Source organism: Motacilla alba, chromosome 1A (genome assembly GCF_015832195.1).
Source record: "Motacilla alba alba isolate MOTALB_02 chromosome 1A, Motacilla_alba_V1.0_pri, whole genome shotgun sequence".
Taxonomy (NCBI): domain Eukaryota; kingdom Metazoa; phylum Chordata; class Aves; order Passeriformes; family Motacillidae; genus Motacilla; species Motacilla alba.
Window position 1 is genome coordinate 589,505 of NC_052031.1, and position 21,433 is coordinate 610,937.

Genomic DNA, 21,433 nt, shown 5'->3' on the forward strand with positions numbered 1-21,433 from the left:
GATCAGGAGGGACCTTTTCCCTCCAGAATTCCATGGCAGAGGCGGCAGCCGGGTGGGATTTGGGATCTGCTCCCAGGAAATCCCAGGGAGCAGCCCCGAGATGTGCCAGAGGAATTTTAGGTTGGATATTGGGAAAAAAAATTCCTGAATTTTCCCATGGAATTAGGAAGAACTCCTGAATTCACACAGAATCAGGGAAAATTCCTGAATTCCCAAACACAACTAGGAAGAATTCCTGCGCTTAGGAGAATTCCTCCTTCCGCGAATATCCTGGGATTCTCCTTCTCTGCACTTGGGCACGGTTCCAGGATTTCTGATCCTGTTTTCCGGGATTTCCAACCCTACATTCCAGGATTTCCGTTTCCCAGGATTTCCGGCCCCTCTTTCCCAGGCTGGTGGGATCTGCGGGTGGCACCCGGAGCTGCCGGTGGCCACGGATCCGACTTCAGCTCCAGGGATTCCCAAACATTCCCAGGATCATTCTCCCAACATTTCTGGGATCCTTTGCCCAACATTCCCAGGATTTTTTGCCCGGCATTTCTAGGACCCTTCTCCCAACATTTCCAGGATTGTTCTCCCAGTGTTCACTGGATTGCTCTCCCAACATTTCCGGCATCTTTCCCCCAACATTCCCAGGATGATTTCCCAACACTCCCAGGATCTTTCCCCCAAAGTCTCCAGGATCTTTTCCCCAACATTTCCAGGATCTTTTCCCCAACATTTCCAGGATCTTTTCCCCAACATTCCCAGGATGATTCTCCCAACGTTCCCAGGATTGTTCTCCCAGAGTTTCCAAGATCCTTTCCCTAAAGTTTCCTTTTCCCCAGCATTCCCAGGACCTGTTCCCAACATTCCCGGGATTGTTCTCCATGGACAGGGACGCCTTTCCCTATCCCAGGTTGCTCCAAGCCCCATCCAACCTGGCCTTGGGCACTTCCAGGGGCGGGATTTGACTCCAAACACCACCCGGACACCTGGAATTGTTCCTGGACAAATCCAAACCTCTGGGTCCCTCCAGGAAATGCCATGGAGGGAATTCCCACAATTCATTTCATTCCCTAAATCCAGCAGCGGCAGGAAAAAAATTCCCAGGAATTGCTGGGGATTCCTGGCATTCCTTTGGCTGACGGCAGAGAGGGAAAACTGCCCCACGGATGTGGAAATTCCAAGGCGCTGAAATCTGGGATAAGCGGGGACATTTTGGGAAGATCCCACCTGGAAAGGGGCAGCAGGAATGAGGGAAGGATTTTGGGATGAGCCTGGACGGACACAGCGGGAATGTTGAGGAGGGATTAAAGCATTCCAAGAATTACACCAGAAACTCCGGTCGTGCGTCCAGGAGAGCAGAAAAAAATGGGAATAAGGAAAACTGGTGGAATTCAGGCGCTGAATTCCTCAGGGGGAAAAAAAGCCCGGAGCAAACAAAGCCTGGACGGAAGAAATGTGGGATCAGAGGGAATTGCCGTGGATCGGCGGGAAAAGGAGCTGATCCCAAAAATCCCAGCTCTTCCCAGATCCAGGGGATGATTCCCTGCTCCAAAGCCCCCCTTCCCAAAACGGGAATATCCAGGATGCACCGAGAGCTGAGCAGGAAAACAAGGATGGATCCCAGATCCTTCCCAAATCCAGAGGGCTCCAAAAACTGGGAACGAGGCTGGGATGAACGTAAGGAATGAAATATCCGGAGGGATGACCCCGGCACGAGGCGTGGATGGGGAATCTCGTGGTGTTGGAGTGGGATTGGGAAGAGCGCGGAGGCTCCGGAGGCTCCGGCACGTGGGGAATGAGTCAGAGTCACGGCTCGGGAGGGAGGGAGGAGGGATCCAGCTAAAACCTGGAAAAAACACATGGAAAAGTTCTGCCGGCCCAGCCCGGCTGCTCCCGGGAATGCCTGAGGGATCCCCTGGAAATCTGGGAGCGGCTCTGGAGCAGGAAAAGGGAAGGGAGGGAGCTGGGAAAGGGGCTGGAAATCCTCCCTTGGAATAAAAAATCGGGGCAACACTAAATATTCCTGACATTCCCAGGAAAAGCTGCCCCAGAATCCATTTTTCTCTGGGATTTTTCCAGGAAAATGTGACAGGACTCCGGTAAATATGGATTTCCCTTGCCGTGGAGCGAAGGAGTTTTTGTTGGGAATTAAAACTTCCAAGGTTTTTTCCCCAACTTGAACTGTTCAGATGGCAAACCTGGGAATTTCTCCTGCCCCAACTCCATGGAATGAATTCCACGATCCCTCTGTCCCTGGAAAAACCTGGAAATAATGGAGCAAAATGCTCTTTCCTAGGGATATTTTCCCTGCAAAAGGCTGGGAATCACGGAGCCAGCTCCAGGAATCCTGGGGAAGTTTGGACAAGGAGTTGGGCAGAGCTGCTCCAGGGAATTTTGGGAATATTTCCAAGACTATGGATTTTAAAATCCCACACTATTTTTGACCTCCCAATGCCTCTGTATCCCCCTCTGGATCTGCCTCTGGCACATCCCAAATTCCCGAGCTTCCCAAATTCCCAGGCCAGGAGTGACCCTGCCATATCCACGATATCCATGTAATCCACAGTATCCATGAATCCATTATATCCAGGATATCCATGATCCAAGCATGGGACGGCGGGAAAACCCAGAGGAAAAACTCAGGGGAAAACCCAGGGAACAGCGGAATCCGAGTATGGGACAGAGGGAAAACCCAGGGAAGAAGAAATTTGACACTGGGATGGATGGATGGATGGATGGATGGATGGGTGGATGGATGGATGGATGGATGGATGGATGGATGGATGGATGGATGGATAGATGGATGGGTGGATGGATGGATGGAGGGAAAAACCCAGGGAAAATCCAGGGAAAAGCTGGATCTGACTTCGGAACAGCAGGGAAAACCCTTGGAAAACCCAATGATCCACCATAACCCTGCTCCTCATCGGAACGATGAACCTTTCCTGCTCTTCCCTCTTCCCACCCCACATCCCATATCCCCCCTGTCCATGGGATCCATTCCCAGCTCTAATTCCTCCCACACCCCGACCCAATCCATGGGATCTCATTCCCATCACTAATTCCTTCCACAGCCCCAAATCCATGGGATCCCATTCCCAACTCTAATTCCTTTCACACACCCTCCTGATCCATGGGATCCCATTCCCAACTCTAATTCCTTTCACACTCTCCCGAACCATTGGATCCCATTCCCAGCTCTAATTGCTCCCACACCCCAACCCAATCCGCAGGATTACATTCCTAATTTCATCTAACTCCTCCCACATCCCCCAATCCATGTGATTCCCATACCCAGCTCTAATCCTTTCCACACCGCCTCAATCCACAGGCTCGCATCCTTAACTTCATCTAGTTCCTTTCACACTCTCCAATCCATGGGATCCATTCCCAGCTCTAATTCCCCCCACACCCCAACACAATCCATGGGATCCCAATCCCATCACTGACCCTTCCCACGCCCCAACCCAATCCATGGGATCCCAATCCCATCACTGACCCTTCCCACACCCCAACACAATCCCTGGGATCCATTCCCACCTCGAATTCCTCCCACACCCCAACAAAATCCATGGGATCCCAATCCCATCACTAATTGCTCCCATGCCCCAACACAATCCATGGGATCCCAATCGCATCACTGACCCTTCCCACACCCCAACCCAATCTCCAGGATCCCAATCCCATCACTGACCCTTCCCACACCCAATCCATGGGATCCCATTCCCAGCTCTAACTCCTCCCACACCCCAACAGAATCCACGGAATCCCATTCCCAGCTTGAATTCCTCCCACACCCCAACACAATCCATGGGATCCCATTCCCATCACTAATCGCTCCCACACCCCAACAAAATCCATGGGATCCCATTCCCATCACTAATCGCTCCCACACCCCAACCCAATCCGTGGGATCCATTCCCACCTCGAATTCCTCCCACACCCCAACACAATCCATGGAATCCCAATCCCATCACTGACCCTTCCCACGCCCCAACCCAATCCATGGGATCCATTCCCAGCTCTAACCGCTCCCACGCCCCAGCCCGATCCCCGGGATGCCATTCCCGATCCCGTACCTGGCTTTCCCGCGGCTGCTCCGGCGCAGCGAGGGCACCTCGGCCTCCCTCTCCTCCTGCACGCGCTGCAGCGAGGGCGAGCGGCTGTGGGCGCTGCGGGCGCTGCCCGAGCTGGCCAGGCTCCCGTCTCCCACCGCCATTCCAGAGGCCGCCATCCCGGCCGCCGCTTCCTGCATCTGGACCAGGAGCTGCGGCGGGAGGCTCCGGAGGGACGGCACCGGGGAATACGAGGCGCGGCTCTCGGCTTTCAGGTTGTTGTCGCTGGCCGAGCGCTGGAGGACGCGCGGCGACGCCAGCCCGCCGGAGCCGAGGAGCCGGCGGCGCTTGGTGTAGCTGGGAGTTTCTCGGAAAGGCACTGGGAATGAAAAACGGGAATGCGGGGGATTAGGTGGGAATCTAAGGACTGAAAAATGTGGGAATGTGGGATTAGGTGTTGGGAGTTGTGGGGAAAGATGGAAGAGAGTGGAGGGGAAGGTTGGGAATGGGTGTGGAGTTGGCTTGGGAAGGTCCGGAGTTTTTTGGAAAGGCACTAGGAATGAAAAATGGGAATGCAGGGGATTAGGTGGGAATCTAAGGACTGAAAAATGTGGGAATGTGGGATTAGGTGTTGGGAGTTGTGGGGAAAGATGGAAGAGAGTGGAGAAGAAGGTTGGGAATGGGTGTGGAGCTGGGTTGGGAAGAAGGTCGAGAGTTTCTTGGAAAGGCAAAAATATGGGAATAGGGGATGAGGAGTTGGGAATGTGGTTGCTGGAAAAGATGGAAGAGAGTGGAGGAGAAGGTTGGGAATGGGTGTGAAGTTGGGTTGGGAAGAAGGTCAGGAGTTTCTCGGAAAGGCACTGGGAATGAAAAACAGAAGGATGGGATTAAGCGGGAATCTCAGGCTGAAAAAAATGGGAATATGGGATTAGGTGGGAATCTAAAGCCTAAAAAAGATGGGAATGGGGGATTAGGTTTGGGGACATGTGGGGAAAGATGGAAGAGAGTGGGGGAGAAGGTTGGGAATTCCTGAAGAGTTGGGTTGGGAAGAAATTTGGGAGTTTCTTGGAAAGGCAATGGGAATAAAAAATGGGAATATGGGATAAATTGGGAATCTAAGGACTAAGAAGATGGGAATAGGAAGTTATGGAGTGTGGTTGTGGGAAAAGAAGGAAGAGGGTGGGGGAGAAGGATGGGAATGGGTGCGGACTTGGCTTGGGAAGACGGTTGGGAGTTTCTCAGAAAGGCACTGGGAATGAAAAATTGGAAAATGGGATTAGGTGGGAATCTAAGGACTAAAAAAGATGGGAATGTGGGATTAGGTGGGAATCTAAACCCCCCAAAAAATGGGAATACAGGATTAGGTGTTGGGAGTGCAGTTGTGGGAAAAGAAGGAAGAGAGTGGAGGAGAAGGTTGGGAATTCCCTGGAGTTGGATTGGGAATTCCTGTGGGCCTGGCTTGGGAAGAAAGGAATGGCCTCTGTGTGCTCCCAGCTCCTCTCCCAGCACTGGAAATCCATGGGATCCGACCATGGATCAGCACTGGGAAGGGTTTGGAAGTGGCATCTCAGGAAGCTCTGATGGACCAAGCCAGGACCAGCAGAATTCCCAACAATCCACGTCCAGCTGCCCCTGGGATCAACACTTCCGCAAATCCCATCTGCTCCTCCTATTCCAAGTCCTTATTCCATAGCTCCTGGGATGTGCCAAGAGAACGATGGGAATATCCAACACATGGAATAAATCACCAATGATTCCCCGCCCTGAATTCCCTCCCAATCCTTGGGAATGCCGGGAAAAAGTGATCTCCTGGATCCACCTGGAAGGATGGATCTCCTTGAATCCACGGAGGGTCTGGGAGTTTAATCCTCATCCCAGAGGGATTTCAAGTGGAATTTGGGAACATGGATCAGTGGTAGCCTTGGAAGTGCTGGGAATTCCTGGATTCAATGTCTTAAAGGACTTTTCCAGCCTAAACAATTCCATCATCCGCAAAACAGATCCGGATGTTCCAGAAAGGGAAGAGATTCAACCGCGGGGTCCTTGCACTCCAAAACTTCCAGGAAAATGGGATTTTCCAATGTTTTGTTCAACGAGCTCGTTCCCATCCCGAAGTTTAACATGCCTAAAATTTGTCCGGCGCCTGTGGCAAAATCCAGTGGGAAATCCAGAATCGGCCACACCCAGCCCGTTCCTGATGCCAAAACATCGGGAAAAGCATGGATTGCTCCCGCTCCGAGCCGGAACAGGGGACAGGGAGAAGGGAATTCCAAGCCCTCTGGATCTGGGATATTTCCAGAGCCGCCATTCCAAGGCCACTGCTCCCCTGGCACCTTCCAGAGGTGAATCCTGAGGATGCTCCGAGGCCACCAGGAGAAGGAAAATCCTGGGAGTGGGAAGGAGCAGCCCAGGCTGAGCATGGCCATGCTCGGAATATTTTCCCGAGGAACATTTGAGGTTCAAAGTCCGAGGATTTCAGGCTCCTGGAACTCTTCCCGTTGCCGTGGCAACGCCAGGCGTTCGTTCTCCGATGAGTTCCAACCTCGGGTGTGGGAATTTCTCCCGGCGGCGGCGGCGCTTCCCGGATCCTGTCGGTACCCCCTGCCCCCAGCGCCCACAATCCGGCCATTCCCAACGGGGAAAACCGGACAAAATTATGGAATTTCGGATCCAGAGGAGTTGGAAAAGCCCTCCAAGGCCATCAATCCCAACTACTGCAAGGTCACCACTGATCCGTGTCCCCAAGGGCCACCAGGAAGGATGGATGTCCCAACAAGGACATCCCAAAGAGAAAACTGGACAAAATTATGGAATTTCGGAGCCAGAGGAGTTGGAAAAGCCCTCCCAGACAGTGAAATCCAACGAACACAAAGGCCACCAGTGATCCGTGTCCCCAGGGGCCACCAGGAAGGATGGATGTCCCAACAAGGCCATCCCAAAGGGAAAAGTGGATCAAAACTGTGGAATTTTGGGGCCACGTCCCAGTGGGAAAAATGGACCAAAATTATGGAATTTCGGAGCCAAAGGGGTTGGAAAAGCCCTCCAAGGCCATCAATCCCAACCAATGCAAGGCCACCAGTGATCCGTGTCCCCAGGGGCCACCAGGAAGGAGGGATGTCCCAACAAGGACATCCAAAGGGAAAACTGGACAAAATTATGGAATTTTGGAGCCAAAGGGTTGGAAAAGCCCTCCCAGACGGTGAAATCCAACGAACACAAAGGCCACCAGTGATCCGTGTCCCCAAGGGCCACCAAGAAGGATGGATGTCCCAACAAGGATATCCCAAAGGGAAAACTGGGTCAAAACTGTGGAATTTCGGAGCCAGAGGAGCTGGAAAAGCCCTCCAAGGCCATCAATCCCAACCAATGCACGGTCACCACTGATCCATGTCCCCAAGGGCCACCAGCAAGGATGGATGTCCCAACAAGGCCATCCCAGTGGGAAAAGTGGGTCAAAACTGTGGAATTTTGGGGCCACATCCCAGTGGGAAAGCCAGACCAAAATTATGGAATTTTGGAGCCAAAGGGTTGGAAAAGCCCTCCCTGACAATGAAATCCAACCAATGCAAGGCCACCCGTGATCCGTGTCCCCAAGGGCCACTGGGACAGGGATGTCCCACCAAGCCCGGGTGTCACCCAGGCATGGGACGCATCTCCAGGAGATGTTTCATTTGGGAATCCATCACTCCTAACGGAAAATCCCTGGGAAAAAAATCCCAGGAAGCAAAAGCCCTGCCTGAAGAGCTTCCCAAGAGGGAGCGGCCTCAAGCTGTGCCAGGGGAGGCTGGGATTGGATTTTTGGGATCATTTTTCCATGGAAAGGGGGTGGTCAGGCCCTGGAAGGGGCTGCCCAGGGAGGGTTGGAATTGCCATCCCTGGAAGTGTCCAAGGAATCCCTGGAGGCGGTGCTAGAGGCTGTGTTGGGCTCGGACTCGGCGACCTTGGAATTCTTTCCCAGCCTCAGTAATCCCAGGATTCTGGGATTCCAAACTGGCTGGGTGAGCACGATGATGATGATGATGATGATGATGAAGATGAAGAACCACCGAGTCCAAACTCCAGGAGCCAGAATATGGACATTCCCAGACTCCTGCCAGATTCCCAATTCTCTGGAAGTTTTTTCCATCCCACCCTCTGGAATCCACAATTCCCAGTGGGAAAGGATGGGAAAGGAGAGAAGATGATGGTGGTGATGATGATGATGGCAATGGTGATGAAGAACCACCAAGCCTGGATTCCAGGATCCAGGAGCAGGACATTCCCAGATTTCCAGTTCTATGGAATATTTCCTCATCCCACCCTCTGGAATCCGCAATTCCCAATGGGAAAAACTGGGAAGGGAGAGATGCTGGTGATGATGATGATGGCGATGAAGAAGAACCACCAAGTCCGAACTCCAGGATCCAGGAGCAGGACATTCCCAGATTTCCAGTTCTATGGAATATTTCCTCATCCCACCCTCCGGAATCCACAATTCCCAGTGGGAAAATCCCGGGAAGGAGACAACAAAGGAACAAAACTCAGAGCGATTCCCGCAGCGAGCTCCGGATATTCCTTCCCGCACCTTTCCCAGACTTTATTCCAGGTCTGTTTACCGAGTTTCTCCCGGCAAAACGAATCCCGTTCGTTACCATGACAGCGCCGCTCGGAGCAGCCCGATCCCTGTTTTCCAAAAGAAAACACGGATCCCTGTTTTCCAAAGGGGCTTGGATGCTCCCTGAGGGGAGCGGGACACACCCAGAGCTCCCTGAGGAATTCCCAGGCTGGAGATGCTCCAGAGGCTCCCGAAAATTCCTGGCAGCGGGAGGAAGGGAAGTGCAATCAACGCTCCGAGGTTTGTTTGGATTCTGCGCTTCCACGATAATAAATATTCATGGAAAAGCACGAGGAGTGCAAATGTCTGCTCGCTTCCAGGCCATGATTCCATTTTAATCCTGGAAAATTCCAGAGGGAAGCGGGGAAGGAGCCTGGAACGGCCCAGAGGGGAAAAGTGTTTCCCAAGCTGGAGAATTCCCAGCGCATCTCCCAGCCTGGAGAATTCCCACATTTCCCAGGCTGGAGAATTCCCAGGGCATTTTCCGAGCTGATGAACTCCCACAGAACATCCCACACTAGAAAATTCCCACAGCACTTTCCAGCCCGCAGAATTCCCAGGGCATTTCCCAGACTGGAGAATTCCCAGGGAACATCCCGAACTGGAGAATTCCCAGGGCAAGAGGGAATAGGAAGTTCCGGCCCTGCCGAGCGCTCCAGATCCCAAGGAAAACGTGGATGAGCCTGGAATTCTCCTGGGAAGTTCCCACCCTTCTCACCTCTGCACTGGGATCACCAAACCCACCCCAACCCAGCCCAGCTTCCCACTGGGAATTCCACAGGAAAACCCCTCCACGAGCATCATTCCAAGCCTGATCCCACCAAATTCCTTCCTCATTCCCATAAAACCCTGGGAAAAGGACACAAGCAGGAGTTGTTCCCTGATCCGACAAAATTCCTCAGCTCCTGCCAAACTTCCAAACCCGATTCCCAGCCCCAGTTTCCAATCCCCGCTTCCAAGCCCTGTTTTCCAACCCCAGTTTCCAACCCCAGTTTCCAATCCCCGCTTCCAACCCCAATTTTCCCAAACCCCGATTTTTCCAAACTCAGTTTTTCCAACCCTCAGTTTCCAAACCCAATTTCCAAACCCCGGGAAGCTCCAGGCCGCGGGCGGGACCATCTGGACCTGCTGCTCGGGTTGGAATTAGTTTGGAATTCTTCCCTGACCTATTTTTCATCCGGAGCTGATTCCCAGACTTTCCATTGCTCCTGACAGCTTTCCGCGCTGGTTTTCCTGCTTTTTTTTCCCCCAGGGAAAATCACAGAGATGCTCAGCCCCAGGTGCAGATCCCAAGGGGAATTTAGGCCGGACCTTTGGAGGTCGTTTATTCCCGAACTTTTTTCTTGGATTAATTCCATGACCTTGGCAGGCAAAGGAGTTCTCAGGCCCTTCCCAAAATCCTTTCCGACTTTTCTATCCCACCCCAAATTCCCAGTTCTGGCTATCAGGAATAGGGAGCTGGGAAAAAAAAAAAATGGGAGAAAGGGTTTTTGGGATTGAGCCAAGCTCAATTCCTGCTGCAAATTCCAGAAGAACTGGTCCCTGTTTTCCCCCATTTCAGTGTTTTCATGGAATTCCAGGAATTTGGGTGGGAAAGGACCTCAAATCCCATCCAATCCCACCCCTTCCCACCATCCCAGGCTGCTCCAACCTTGGACATTCCAGGGACCCAGGGGCAGCGCAGGGAATTTTCTGGGAATTCTGTGCCAGTCCCTCCCAGGCAGGAATTTTTCCCTGAATTTTTTTTTCCAGCTGCTGATCCCATGACTCCGTTCCTTTGTGCTGGGAATTCCCACCGCTCCCTCCATCGCGGCTCTGGATCCGTAAATTCCTCAGGATAATCCAAGGAAACACAACAAGCGTGGATTCCATTCCCGATCCAAACCGACTTTTCCCCGGAATTTCTCCCATGGGGACATGGGAAGGATGGGAAAGGTGACCCCAAAGACCAAAATTCCCGAAATATTCCTTAAAAAAGCAAATCCAACCAGAACAAAACCCACTTTGCTCCTGTTCCCAGAGGATTTTCCCTCCTTGCCCCAAATCCCGGGATTCTGGGAATGAAATCCCTCGGGGATGTGAAAAGAGAAGGGAAATCAGGATTTTGCAGCAGAGCAATTCCAGGGTCATTCCAGAGCTTGGGAATGTCAGCCAGGCTGGAAAAACAGCCTGAATCCCACGGATTCAGGACACTTCCAAGATCCAAAGTGGCTGCAGCTTCCATGGATGCAACACCAGGAAAATCCATGGATGCAACACCGGGAAAATCCATCAATTCCCCCCCCGAGTCCATCCCTGGGATCCACAGGAAAGGAAAAAAAAAAAAACAACGGGAAAACCGGGAGAAATCCAACTCACCAACATCGGACTCTTTGTGGGTTTTGATGATTTCCGCCAGCTCGAAATTCCCTGCAATGATGGCCACCTGGAAAAGAGCCGGGAAACTGGGATGAGCAGCTCCGGAGCTTCCATATGGATGGGAACAGCTGCTTTCCGTGCAGGGAAGCCAAGGATTCTTCTGCCTGGGATCATCCGGGAATTCCGAGGTGCCAATGCATTCCCAGGACAGTGGCTGGAGAGGGTTTGGGTGGCCCTGGCTTGGGGACAATCCCTGTCCCCCGGAATTCCCAGGTTCCAGGCAGGAATTCATCCCAAATCCTGGAATGCTCACAAGGTGTTGGGTTTAGATCCTGGGTAAAATCGTGGAGTTTGGAAGAGGTTTGGGATCAGCCAGTCCGGCTGGATGTGTCACTGGATGTGTCCCCAAGGGCCACATCCAAAGGATTTGGGGACATTTCCAGGGATTGGGAATGCCCTGGCCAGCCTGTTCCTGATGGGAGGGGATTTCCCAGCAGCCAAATTCCCAAATCCCCAAATTCCCAAATCTCCAAATCCTCAGATCCCCAAATCCCCAAGTCCTCGAGTCCCCAAATTCCCAAATGGTGAAGTCCTCAAGTCTCTAAGTCCCCAAATCCCAAGTCTCCAAATCCCTAAGTCCTCAATTTCCCAAACCCTCAAATTCCCAAGTCCCCAAATCCTTAATTCTCCAAATCCCCAAGTTCCCAAATCTCCAGATCCTCAGGTCCCCAAATCCCCAGGTCCTTAAATCCCCAAATTCCCAAATCCCGAAGTCCCCAAGTCCCCAAATCCCTAATTCTCCAAATCCCTAAATCCTCAAATCCCCGATTCCCCAAATCCTCAAATCTCCCAAAGCCCCAAAATCCCCAAACTTCCAAATCCCTAAATCCTCAAATCCCCAAATCTCCAAGGATTCTGCTCCTTTTCTAAGGATTCCACTCCATCCCAAAAATTCCCATCCCAAAAAAAACCAACAACTTCCCCTACCCACCTCCGTATCCAACAAAACCCAAACATTCCCATCTTTTTCTGGGAATCCCATGCACTTTTCCCTCCCTCCTGCTCTGGTGCTGAACGCTCATCCCAAATTCCGCTCCCGTGGGACAAATCCCAACGGGAAAAATCCCTGGATATGTGACACAATTCCCAGGAATACCGGGAAGCTACGTGGGATTCCTGGGAATTCTGCTCACCTGGAACGCCGTCTGGCTGTTGTAATTCCGGATTTCCTTGCTGGCGCCTCGGAAGAGGAGAACCCTGGCACAGCTTTCCTGGGAAAAATAAAACAGGGAAAACGGGAATTAGACCAGGAGTGGGAGCAACAGATCCAGACAATTCTTTGGGAAGGAGGAGGATGAGCATTCCCTAAGGATTTGGTATTCCTGACCCTAAAGGGGGCAAGTCATGGAATGATGGAATTCCAGCATGGACTGGGTTGGAAGGGATCTTTGGGATCACCCAGATCCAAATTCCAAGGATTCTGCCTGACTTCCAAGGATTTCTCTCCTTTTCCAAGGATTCTGCACTTTCTCCCAGGTTTCTCTTCCTTCCCTAAGGATTCTGCCCCTTTTCCCAGGATTTCCCTCCTTTTCCAAGGATTTTCCTCTTTTTCCAAAGCTTCTGTCCCAGCAAAACATTTTGGGAACGGGATGGATTGAACCATGGACGGTTCTCTTGGGAAATCCCAAATCAGGCTGGGGCTCCAAGGAGGACCCGCCTCATCCCGGGACAGGGATGGATTCCACCCTCTGGATTTGGGAATGGGGAGATCCAGGGTGGTGCCGTGCTGGTGTCACCTCCCCCACAATGTCCCCTGTCCCCAAATTCCCCTGGATTCAACCCTCGGACCCAAACTCTGGAGCTATGAGGAGTAACGGCCTCAAACAGCTTTATCCCGGGACAGGGATGGATTCCACCCTCCGAATTTGGGAATGGGGAGATCCAGGAGTGTCCTGGAGTGATGCCACCTCCTCTGTGATGTCACTGTCCCCAAATCCCACAGATTCCACCACGGGATGTTTTCCTGTGGAACCCAAAACCAGGGGCACCAAGGAGGAACAGCCTCATCCTGGGACAGGGATGGATTCCACCCTCTGGATTTGGGAATGGGGAGATCCAGGAGTGCCCTGGAGTGATGCCACCTCCTCTGTGATGTCACTGTCCCCATATCCCACAGATTCCACCACGGGATGTTTTCCTGTGGAACCCAAAACCAGGGGCACCAAGGAGGACCAGCTTTATCCTGGGACGGGGATGGATTCCACCTCTGGATTTGGGAATGGGGAGATCCAGGGTGGTGCCGTGCTGGTGTCACCTCCCCCACAATGTCCCCTGTCCCCAAATTCCCCTGGATTCAACCCTCGGACCCAAACCCAGGAGCTCCTGTGGAACCCAAAACCAGGGGCACCAAGGAGGAACAGCCTCATCCTGGGACAGGGATGGATTCCACCCTCTGGATTTGGGAATGGGGAGATTGTGGAGTTCCCGGGGGTGGTGCCACCTCCCCCGCGGTGTCCCCTGTCCCCATCCCTGTCCCTGTCCCCGTCCCACCTGGTTGTAGAGGGCGCAGATGTGCAGGGCGGTGTTCCCTGAGGCGTTCTGCGCCGTCATGTCGGCTCCGTAGAACAGGAGGTGCTCCAGGTGCTGCACGTGCCCGTAGCGACAGGCCTGCTCCGGAAAACACGGAAAAGCGGGAATCAGGGAGCGGCGGGAACCGGAGGAATCCCCCCCCGAGAAAACCGCCCCCCCCCCGCTGGATTCAGCCAGGGAATCTTCTGTGGGAATGGGTGTGGCTCCTCACAGCTCCGCCTGGACACCCACGGGATAAATCAGCTCCGGATCAACAGGAAAAGTTTGGATCATCGCGGATCCGGAGGCTCCTCCAGCTGGGTGGTGGCTCGGGATGAACTCAGAGCCCTGAATCTCTGGAAATTTGGGATGCTCTCCTTTGGATGTCCATCCCAGGATTCAGGGATCAGCCAAGGAGGATGGAGGCAGCCGGGAGGCTTGGCTCCATAAACTGGGATCACATCCCTGGATTTCCTATCCCCAGCTGGGAGTTGTTGGAGATGTTCCAGTGGGATCCCATCCCTCCTTCTCCCAGAGGATCGGGAAGCACAAGGCTCGGGATTCCTGACTCCCAGTCCAAGTGTTTGTCCAAGTCCCCTTGGAGAAAGGGGATTCCACATGGAAAACAGGGATAGGCACAACTGGGATTTGGATCCGGAATCCCAAAGTGCTCTCCTTGGAGCCAGCCACCCTTTGGGAAGATCCCAACCACAGGGAGAGGCCAGAAAATCTGGGATGGAGGCAGAGCTGGCCCTGCCCAGCCATCAATCCCAGAGATGGACAACCCCATCCATGGACGGCATTCCCAGAGTCCAGCCCTCAGTCCAGGCATGGAATGATCCCATCCATGGGTATCAGGAGAACATTCCCACAGCTGGATCCTGTGCCTGCGGATCCCATCCCACCTGGTGGATCTCCATCCATGGGCACCGGGAGAACATTCCCAGCCCACAACCCTAGGGATGGAACCATCCCATCCATGAGCACCAGGAGAACATTCGCATGGCTGGATCCCATCCCTGTGGATGCCATCCCAACTGGTGGATTTCCATTCACATCACCAGGAGAACATTCCTGCAGCCCAAACCTAAACCCCAGGCATGGAACGATCCCGTCCACGAGCACCAGGAGAACATTCCCATGGCTGGATCCCATCCCCGTGGATCCCGCCGCACCTGGTGGATCCCCATCCATGGACACCAGGAGAACATTCCCGCAGCCCAAACCTAAACCCCAGGCATGGAACGATCCCATCCATGAGCACCAGGAGAACATTCCCAGAGTCCAGACCTCAACCCCAGGCATGGAAGGATCCCATCCATGAGCACCAGGAGAACATTCCCGTGTCCGGGTCCCATCCCCGCAGATCCCCTGCACCTGGTGGATCTCCATCCATGAGCACCAGGAGAACATTCCCAGATTCCAAACCTCAACCCCAGGCATGGAACCACCCCATCCACGAGCACCAGGAGAACATTCCCAGAGTCCAGACCTCAACCCCAGGCATGGAACGATCCTATCCACAAGCACCAGGAGAACATTCCCGTGTCCGGGTCCCATCCCCACGGATCCCCCGCACCTGGTGGATCTCCATCCACGAGCACCAGAACATTCCCGCAGCCCAAACCTAAACCTCAGGCATGGAACGATCCCATCCACGAGCACCAGGAGAACATTCCTGCAGCCTAAACCTAAACCTCAGGCATGGAACGATCCCATCCATGAGCACCGGGAGAACATTCCCGCAGCCCAGGCATGGAAGGATCCCATCCATGAGCACCAGGAGAACATTCCCAGAGTCCAGACCTCAACCCCAGGCATGGAAGGATCCCATCCATGAGCACCAGGACAACATTCCCGTGTCCGGGTCCCATCCCCGCAGATCCCCTGCACCTGGTGGATCTCCATCCATGAGCACCAGGAGAACATTCCCGCAGCCCAAACCTAAACCTCAGGCATGGAACGATCCCATCCATGAGCACCAGGAGAACATTCCCAGAGTCCAGATCTCAACCCCAGGCATGGAACGATCCCATCCACGAGCACCAGGAGAACATTCCCGCAGCCCAAACCTAAACCCCAGGCATGGAACGATCCCATCCATGAGCACCAGGAGAACATTCCCGTGTCCGGGTCCCATCCCCGCAGATCCCCTGCACCGGGTGGATCTCCATCCATGAGCACCAGGAGAACATTCCCGCAGCCCAAACCTAAACGTCAGGCATGGAACGATCCCATCCATGAGCACCAGGAGAACATTCCCGCAGCCCAGGTATGGAAGGATCCCATCCATGAGCACCAGGAGAACATTCCCAGAGTCCAGACCTCAACCCCAGGCATGGAACGATCCCATCCATGAGCACCAGGAGAACATTCCCAGAGTCCAGACCTCAACCCCAGGCATGGAACGATCCCATCCATGAGCACCAGGAGAACATTCCCGTGTCCGGGTGCCCTCCCCGCGGATGCCGCGCGCGCACCTGGTGGATCTCCTGCCAGCCGTTCTCGTCCACGCAGCCCAGGCGGGCGTAGTCGTGCAGCAGCAGCTCGCAGCAGTAGGGGTCGCCCCCGACCATGGCGCTGTGGTACAGCGGCGTCAGCCCCCGGCTGTCCTTGTAATCCGGGGACGCTCCCAGGTCCAGCAGCGTCTGCCCGGGAAACAGGGAACGGTCCCGTGGGAATGGGAACGGTCCCGCGGGAATGGGATCTTCCCCTTGGGAAGGGGGGAACAGTCCCATGGGAATGGGAACAGTCCCCTGGGAATGGGAATGGTTCCTTGGGAATGGGATCTTCCCCTTGGGAATGGGGAACAGTCCCTTGGGAATGGGAACAGTCCCGTGGGAATGGGAATGGTCCCCTGGGAATGGGAATGGTCCCTTGGGAATGGGAATGGTACTTTGGGAATGGGAACAGTCCCTTGAGAGACGGGGAATGGTCCCCTGGGAACGGGAATTGTCCCTTGGGAACAGGTAACAGTCCCGTGGGAATGGGATCTTCCCCTTGGGAACGGGGAACAGTCCCATGGGAATGGGAATGGTCCCTTGGGAACAGGAATGGTTTTTGGGAATGGGAATGGTCCCTTGGGAATGGGAACAGTCCCTTGGGAATGGGAATGGTCCCTTGGGAATGGGAATGGTCCCTTAGGAGACGGGGAATGGTCTCCTGGGAACGGGAATGGTTCCTTGGGAATGGGAATGGTTCCTTGGGAATGGGAATGGTCCCTTGGGAATGGGAACAGTCCTTTAGGCGACGGGGAATGGTCCCCTGGGAACGGGAATGGTTCCTTGGGAATGGGAATGGCCCCTTGGGAATGGGGAACGGTCCCCTGGGAATGGGAATGGTTCCTTGGGAATGGGGAATGGCCCCTTGGGAATGGGGAACAGTCCCTTGGGAATGGGATCATCCCCTTGGGAATGGTCCTTTGGGAATGGGAATGGTCCCTTGGGAATAGGAATGGTCCTTTGGGAATGGGGAACTGTCCCTTGGGAACAGGGAACAGTCCCTTAGGAAGGGCCGGGATGAGGGAGTCACCCCATGCCCATGGGGAATTGGCTGGGGAGAGGGCTGGAGGGAAGAAAAGAAGGGGGAAAACAGGAGGGGGAAAAGGAGAGGGAAAAAGAAGGGAAGATCTGGGAAGGGAAGAGGAAAAGGCAGGGAAAGAGCAGAAGGAAGGAGGGACAGAGGAGAAAAGGAAAATCTGGGAAAGAGGAGGGAGGGAGGGAGCAAGAGGAGGAGAGAGGGAAGGAGGGATGGAGGGGAGGAAGAGTGAAGGAGGAAAGCAGGGAAAAGGGAGGGAGGGAAAGAAGGGAAAGAAGGAGGGAAAGGGGAAAAGGGGGATAAAAGGGAAAAAGGGGGAAACAGGGAAAAAGGGGAAAAAGGGAAAAAAGGGGAAAAAGGGGAAAAAGGGGAAAAAGGGGAAAAAGGGGAAAAAAGGGGGAAAAAGGAGGAAAGGGGGGGAAAGGGGGAAAAGGGAAAAGGGGGGAAAAGGAAAAAAAAGGGAAAAAAAGGGAAAAAAGGAAAAAAAAAAGGGGAAAAGGGGGAAAAAAAGGGAAAAAAAGGGGGAAAAGGGGGGGAAAGGGAGAAAAAGGGGAAAGGGGGGAAAAGGGAAAAAAGGGGGAAAAGGGGGAAAAGGGAGAAAAGGGGAAAAAAGGAGAAAAAGGGGGAAAAAGGGGACAAAAGGGCAAAAAAGGGGGAAAAAAGGGGGAAAAGGGAAAAAAGGGAAAAAGGGGGGGGGAAGGGAAAAAAAAGGGGGGGAAAGGGAAAAGGGGAAAAAAGGGAAAAAAGGGAAAAAAGGGAAAAGGGAAAAAGGGGGAAGGGAAGGGAAGGGAAGGGAAGGGAAGGGAAGGGAAGGGAAGGGAAGGGAAGGGAAGGGAAGGGAAGGGAAGGGAAGGGAAGGGAAGGGAAGGGAAGGGAAGGGAAGGGAAGGGAAGGGAAGGGAAGGGAAGGGAAGGGAAGGGAAGGGAAGGGAAGGGAAGGGAAGGGAAGGCTGGAATGAGGATGGAATGAGGATGGAATGAGGATGGAAAACCCCGGCACTGACCAGCAGGGCCGCGTGATTCCGACACCTCACGGCTTTGTGCAGCGCCGTCATCCCCTCGCGGGTCCGGAAGTCCAGGTGGGCTCCGCCGTTCCGGAGCGCTTTGATCATCTCGGCGCTGAGCTCCAGCTGCGCCGCCGCCGTCAGCGGGCACTCTGGGAGGACACGGGAATGCCGGAGATCCGTGGGACGTCCGGCACATCCACGGGAACGTCTCCCCACGGGATCCCAAATGGAAGTGCCCACTGAGGTCTCCTCGGGGTTTGGGATCAGACCCGTTGGAATGGGAATGGGAATGGAGGCCAACGCCCTGCCAGGTATTCCCAGGGATCTCCTGAGCAGTGGGAATGGGAACTGGATGGAAAATTTTGGTATTAGGCAGCAAAGCAGCCAAAATATCTTGGGAATGGGATCTGGGAAACCATGGGTTCTTCTTGGCCCCTTGGGAATTCCCAAATCTGGTGCTGCCAGTGGAAAAGTCCTCATCCTGGGAAAAGGGGTGGATTCCAATCAGGAGAAGCCTCCGGATGCTCCCGACTTTCCCCGAGGTTGCTGCTACAAATCCCACAGATTCTGCTGGGAATCCCAAGAATTCCAGGATTCCCTCATTCGCTTGGGATGCAGATGGGATTCCCAGAGGAGAGTGGGGATTGTATAAATTAAGGAATGCCACGGGATCGGGCCTGGAAAGCCCATGGATGCAAAAGGGAGAAGGAAAGGCTGGAATTCCGTGTCCATGGGCAGTTTGTCCGGGCAGCAAATCATGGAAAAGGGGCTGGAATTCATGGGGGATTTAAGGAATGCCCAGGATCCAGAGGGGGAAAGAAGCAGCAGGAGAAACTTTTGCACATTCCATGGGGAAATTCTGGATCCTGGGGATAAGGAGGGGATATGGAGCGTGGCCGGGGAAGGGAATGGAGCTGGGAAAGGGCTGAAAAACTCCAGAGGGATTTGGGATTTAGGCTCAGCCTGGAGCTGAGGTGGCTCCAGGGGATCTTTGGGATGGGCTGGGAGGTCCCTCCCAGGCAGGCCCCGCCAGGATTGGGGAATTGTGGAATCCTTGCCCATGGAATGCCGGCAGTGCCTCGGGAAGGGCCCCCGAGCCCCCCTGGGCCGGGCAGGGGCTGCCAGGGATCCGTGCCGGGAGAGCCCGGGAAGAGTGGGATGTGCCCCGGGCTGGGGCCAGGGCAGCTCTGCTGGGATCGGGGCAGGGATCGGGAATGTCCTTCTGGCTCTGCCCAGCTCCTGCCAGGAGCCAGCGGGGATCGGGATCTGCTCCAGGGAATGAGCCCCGGGACAGGAGGCAGCGGCCTCAGCCTGGGCCAGGGCAGGCCCAGCTCCCAGATTTGGGATCGTTTTCCATGGAAAGGGCTCAGGCCTTGGCAGGGGCTGCCCTGGGAGCTTTGGAGTCGCCGTCCCTGGAGGCGCCCAAGGAATTCCCGGAGGAGGCACTCGGGGCTCTGGTGGGGATCGGGCCCAGCTTGGATTGGTGACCTTGGAATTCTTTCCCAACATCAATAATTCCATGATTTGTAGAAGGGACATTTCAAGGTCATCTCATCCCCATCCCTGGGATCATTCCCACTCCATTCCAAGGGCAGGGACAATCCCACCATCCCAGGCTGCTCCAGCCTTTTCTTGGACACTGCCAGGGATGCAGGGGCAGCCCCAGCTGCTCTGGCAATTCCAGCCCAGCCAGGAATTCCTCATGGCCAAGATCCCATCCATGGCTGCCCTCTGGCACTGGCAGCCATTCCCTGTGTGCTGTCCCTGCAGGCCTTGTCCCCAGTCCCTCTGCAGCTCCCTGGAGCCCCTGGAATGTGCTGGAAGCTCTCCCTGGATCCTTCCATTCTCCAGGAGAACATTCCCAGCTCTCCCAGCCTGGCTCCACGTCTCTTTCCCTCCCCCGTTCCCAATTCCCGCAGCAATTTTCCCCCACATCATTTCAGGGATTTTTGAATCCTCCTTTGTAATTCCAACGTTTCCCCGGGCTCCTCTCCCTCTCCCGCTGTCCCTCGTTAAATATCCCTCGTTAAACATCCAAGGATTTTTTTTTTTCCTTCTCTCTTTTCTCCGGCAAAACCATCCCTGGGGTTTGGCTTTCATTCCAGAACAACGGAAACTTCTCCCGGATCCGGGGTTTTTTTCATTCCCACTTTTTCAATGTCCCCACAGGTAGCAACTGTGAATTTTTTGGGCTTTTTCATCCCTTTCAAATCCCGGGAATCTTTCCTGGAATATCTTCCCAGTAACCACAAAATGGGAACGGCCTCAAACAGGGCTGGAATAGCTTCCCAAGGTGGATTTTCCCGTATTTTTCCATCCAAGGAGAGCTTGGAAAATGGCAATAAATCCTCAGCACAGCTTAAAACCTTTCCCAAAATCCATTGAAATGAAGATTCCCAAAGTTTGGAATCCATGGGATCAGCTCAGGGTGTCCTGGGAAGCTCAGGGGATTTTATGGCTCATCCCAGTTATTCCCAGCCCATGAAAGGGATTCATCCCTGCAGAGGAATATTTTCCCAGTATTTTTCATCCCAATCATTCCCAGTCCATTTATGGGATTAAACCCTGTGGGAAACCATTTTTCCCAGCGGGATTTTCCCGTTTTCCATGGGGTGCTTCCCATGGGATCCCCAAGGGTCCACTCCCAAAAATTCCAACAGGAAAAGTGCTGCCTCATTTCCGGCTCATTCCCACCCTTCTCTTCCGGCATCCAGCCCAGAATTCCTGGGAAACGCACCGGAAGCCAACCAACATTCCCAAAAAACCCCAAAGCTCCCAATCCTGGAATTTCTGAGATATTCCAATCCCTTCATCCAACAGCGGCTGGGATTGGAAACGGGAACAGGAAGGGAAAATATTCCAAGAGGAAAAACATGGGATTGTATCCCAGCAAACCCCAGGAGGCACTGGGAAGGGAAGAGCTATCCCTAAGGAACGCCGCATTCCCAAAATCCCCTGAAAAGCGGGAATTGTGCCATAAAATCCCAAATCACAGCTGGGATAGAGGTGGAAATATTCCAGAGGAAAGCCTGGAGGAATTCCGGAAAGGAATTGGGAATGTTGAGCTGATTCCTTTCCCGAATCCCGAGGAAAAGACGGAACTGACCTCCGGTGTCGGGATCATGGAAGTTGGGATCCAGCCCCTTTTCCAGCAGCCGGCAAACCTTCTCCGAGTTCAGCATCTGCACATATTCCATGAATTTCTTCAGGTTCGCCTGGATTCGGGAAAAACCAGTGCGTTAACATCCCGAAATTCCAGGAAAAGCCACCGGGGGAACACCCTCATCCCAAAAATCCAAGGAAAATTGGGGTAATGGGGCTGAATTC

General features: G+C 53.8%; 1 protein-coding gene across 1 annotated transcript in view; it reads right to left on the minus strand.

The window, feature by feature from the left end:
* SHANK3 (SH3 and multiple ankyrin repeat domains 3) overlaps positions 1 to 21,433 on the minus strand; it is a 123,780-nt gene that overhangs the window by 55,064 nt on the left and 47,283 nt on the right. Inside the window, exons 6-12 of the mRNA XM_038153588.1 lie at positions 21,213 to 21,321; positions 18,104 to 18,255; positions 16,044 to 16,211; positions 13,546 to 13,662; positions 12,189 to 12,266; positions 10,996 to 11,062; positions 4,068 to 4,422 (exon numbers count right to left, since the gene is read on the minus strand). Coding sequence (XP_038009516.1) covers positions 4,068 to 4,422; positions 10,996 to 11,062; positions 12,189 to 12,266; positions 13,546 to 13,662; positions 16,044 to 16,211; positions 18,104 to 18,255; positions 21,213 to 21,321 — 1,046 coding nt within the window. The remainder of the gene's footprint in view (positions 1 to 4,067; positions 4,423 to 10,995; positions 11,063 to 12,188; positions 12,267 to 13,545; positions 13,663 to 16,043; positions 16,212 to 18,103; positions 18,256 to 21,212; positions 21,322 to 21,433) is intronic.